We start from the raw sequence: 2,500 nt of genomic DNA on the forward strand, positions 1-2,500 counted from the left end.
GTATCATTTACAGATTACCATGGTGATATCATACTGCGTGCCCAAAAAATATGGCATTGGCATATATGCCCATAAACACGATGTTACCTTTATACATGCCCAAAAACTTTATTACCATTGTACATGTCCATAATGATATTGGGACATGTCTGCAAAGCCCTACACTATTAGAGGAAGTAAAACTGTGTTGTGGGTTTGGGGTTTGGAGGGTCTGATATCTCACCCGGGTGACCGACACAGTTGGTGGGTCTCATCCAGTCCTGCGGCTCGTCTCTCTCCTGCGGTGCGCTCAGAACGTTCCTCAGCAGCCCCTGATTCTCAGGCGGAATGACGTTCACCTCCATGCCGTTAACGGGCAGCGAGTGACCCGTCCCGTGCCCGTACAGCGGCGGCGGCGGCCAGTCCTCGCGCGCACCGAGACCGAACCCGGGACTCCACGCGCTGCCGGTGTGATGCAGGTCATTGCCGAGGGCAGAGACCGTGTGGTATCCGCTGTAGTCCTGGTACGGGGCGGACGGGTACACGTTCAGGTGCGTCTGGCCGAGGTTCAGGTGTCTCGCTGGGTTTCCGTACATGGCCGTGTCCATCTCCAGCAGGAAACTCACGGACATTTTCCTCGAAAAGTTTTACTTTAACTAAACCTCACCTGCCCCAGAAGCGCTCGCGGGCGGGCGGGCGGGCGCGCGTTTGTTTGCCGAGGGATGACGTCACGCCGGGACACCCACCTGAGCTGATTTATGGCACGCGCACAGGTGCCGCTGACTGGCCGGAACGCAGAAAGATGAAAGACCGGATGCTCTGACGCGCCGCTATCTCTGCTGTGGCCCTGACGCGACGCAACGCTCCATCATCGCGTGCTGTGTGTGGGGTGTTTGATGTCTGAACATTTACATAAGGGGCAGAATGTGACCCGGACGGGCCAGTGTGTTGAAGTTGAGGTGATGATGAACATGCAAAAGGAGATCTGGTCCAAAAAAGTCTGAGACAACTTTGGAAATCTTGAATGCTTTTAATTATTTAGTCATTTATAGGCCTATAAGGTCTTGTCAGGATTCTGAAAATGGTACATGGATCATCAGATTTGGTTAATGCCAGCCCGAGTGCTTGCTGTCAAACAGGCCTATGCCAAGACGTGTGTTCCTTTTTCAGTTCTGTCGATCATTTAATGTGCAATGGAAAATGTTGGCGTTCACTTAGAGAAATGCTAAGCCTTTTCAGTGGTCTCGGACATTTGGATCCCAGGTATGTGAGGGTTTGTTGTGGAGTCAGAGCGGCGCACGTGTGTGTTTACATCAGAAAGCGCGCGTGCATTTCAAAGGCGCGCAGCGCACATCAAAGAGCCGCAATAAACGCGCTAAATGAGCGACACTGTAAATCAAGCGCACTGTATTCAAATGAAGATGACACGCCGCTTCCTGCTTCCCTGAGAGACTCCTGCGACCGTGAGAACCACACAGAACATGATTCTGCATTTTATTATCATGCAGCACTTTAATACAGACCCTCTTATCTAACGATGCATTCTTATTGCGATTTTAAAGAATATGTTGTTTTGGAGCAGTCATGGGGAAATGTTACATATAAAGCTCATATTTATTTGAGGTGACTTGTGACTTTAGCTAACTGTGACATTCAATGTGCATTTTTTCCCACCCAAATTGTGTTGTTTTTGTGTGTGCAATTTCTTTTTAAAGTCCATTGTTTAATTATAACCGCTTGTATTTATTATACCGATTGTAATATGTTTTTATACTATTGTAGACTATTTGGAACATTGTAGTCCAATATAAATGATAATAATCATCATATAATGAATATACTGGAAATTTAAGACAAAATACTCATTTATAATTTTCATTATTTTTGTCTATATTTTTCAATAACGGTGCGGTCAGTGAAAGGAGAGTATTTGGGGTATAAAGGCTGAAGGCCCCTAACCCATATATATTAAACACATTGTTTTCTAAGGTGGGACGAAACGTGTTGTTATGAAGAATGTTTAAAGTGGCTCACATTGACTCTTGAGTTTGTTTATAGAATACTTGAGATGTGATGAAATGTCAAATGTGTTTGAAATGAACAGAAAAAATAGTTATTTTTAATAAGCATCATTGTAATTTGTTACTCAAAAAAGCGTCTTGCTGTCACAGAATTACTTGCATTAGTTGACAAAGTGTGTCCTATAACTATTGACAGATGTAACCCCCCAACAATTTTCCATTATTATTTCTTTACAGACAAATTAAGTTGCTCCATCAATATTTATTAAAAAAAATATATATATATATATATTTTTTTTTTACCATGATACATTCTGTGACCAGAAAAGCAAAAAAAAAAACCATAAACGGGCCTTTAGCCCAGCTGTGTTCTTATAATATGGCCATTGACATATTATTTATTTATCAGTCTATGCCTGACTAAAATATTTAGTACATAATATTTATTTATTTTTTATTGATTGATTTATTATGTCTAATAAGTATGAATACATTAGTGA

General features: G+C 42.6%; 1 protein-coding gene across 1 annotated transcript in view; it reads right to left on the minus strand.

Moving 5' to 3' along the window:
* Nucleotides 1-611, minus strand: part of LOC127663425 (homeobox protein CDX-1-like) — a 16,428-nt gene extending 15,817 nt beyond the window's left edge. The window contains exon 1 of the mRNA XM_052155017.1: nt 224-611. Within this exon, the coding sequence (XP_052010977.1) occupies nt 224-611 (388 nt within the window). The remainder of the gene's footprint in view (nt 1-223) is intronic.
* Between the last annotated feature and the right edge of the window lie 1,889 nt (nt 612-2,500).

Source organism: Xyrauchen texanus, chromosome 23 (genome assembly GCF_025860055.1).
Source record: "Xyrauchen texanus isolate HMW12.3.18 chromosome 23, RBS_HiC_50CHRs, whole genome shotgun sequence".
Classification (NCBI taxonomy): Eukaryota; Metazoa; Chordata; class Actinopteri; order Cypriniformes; family Catostomidae; genus Xyrauchen; species Xyrauchen texanus.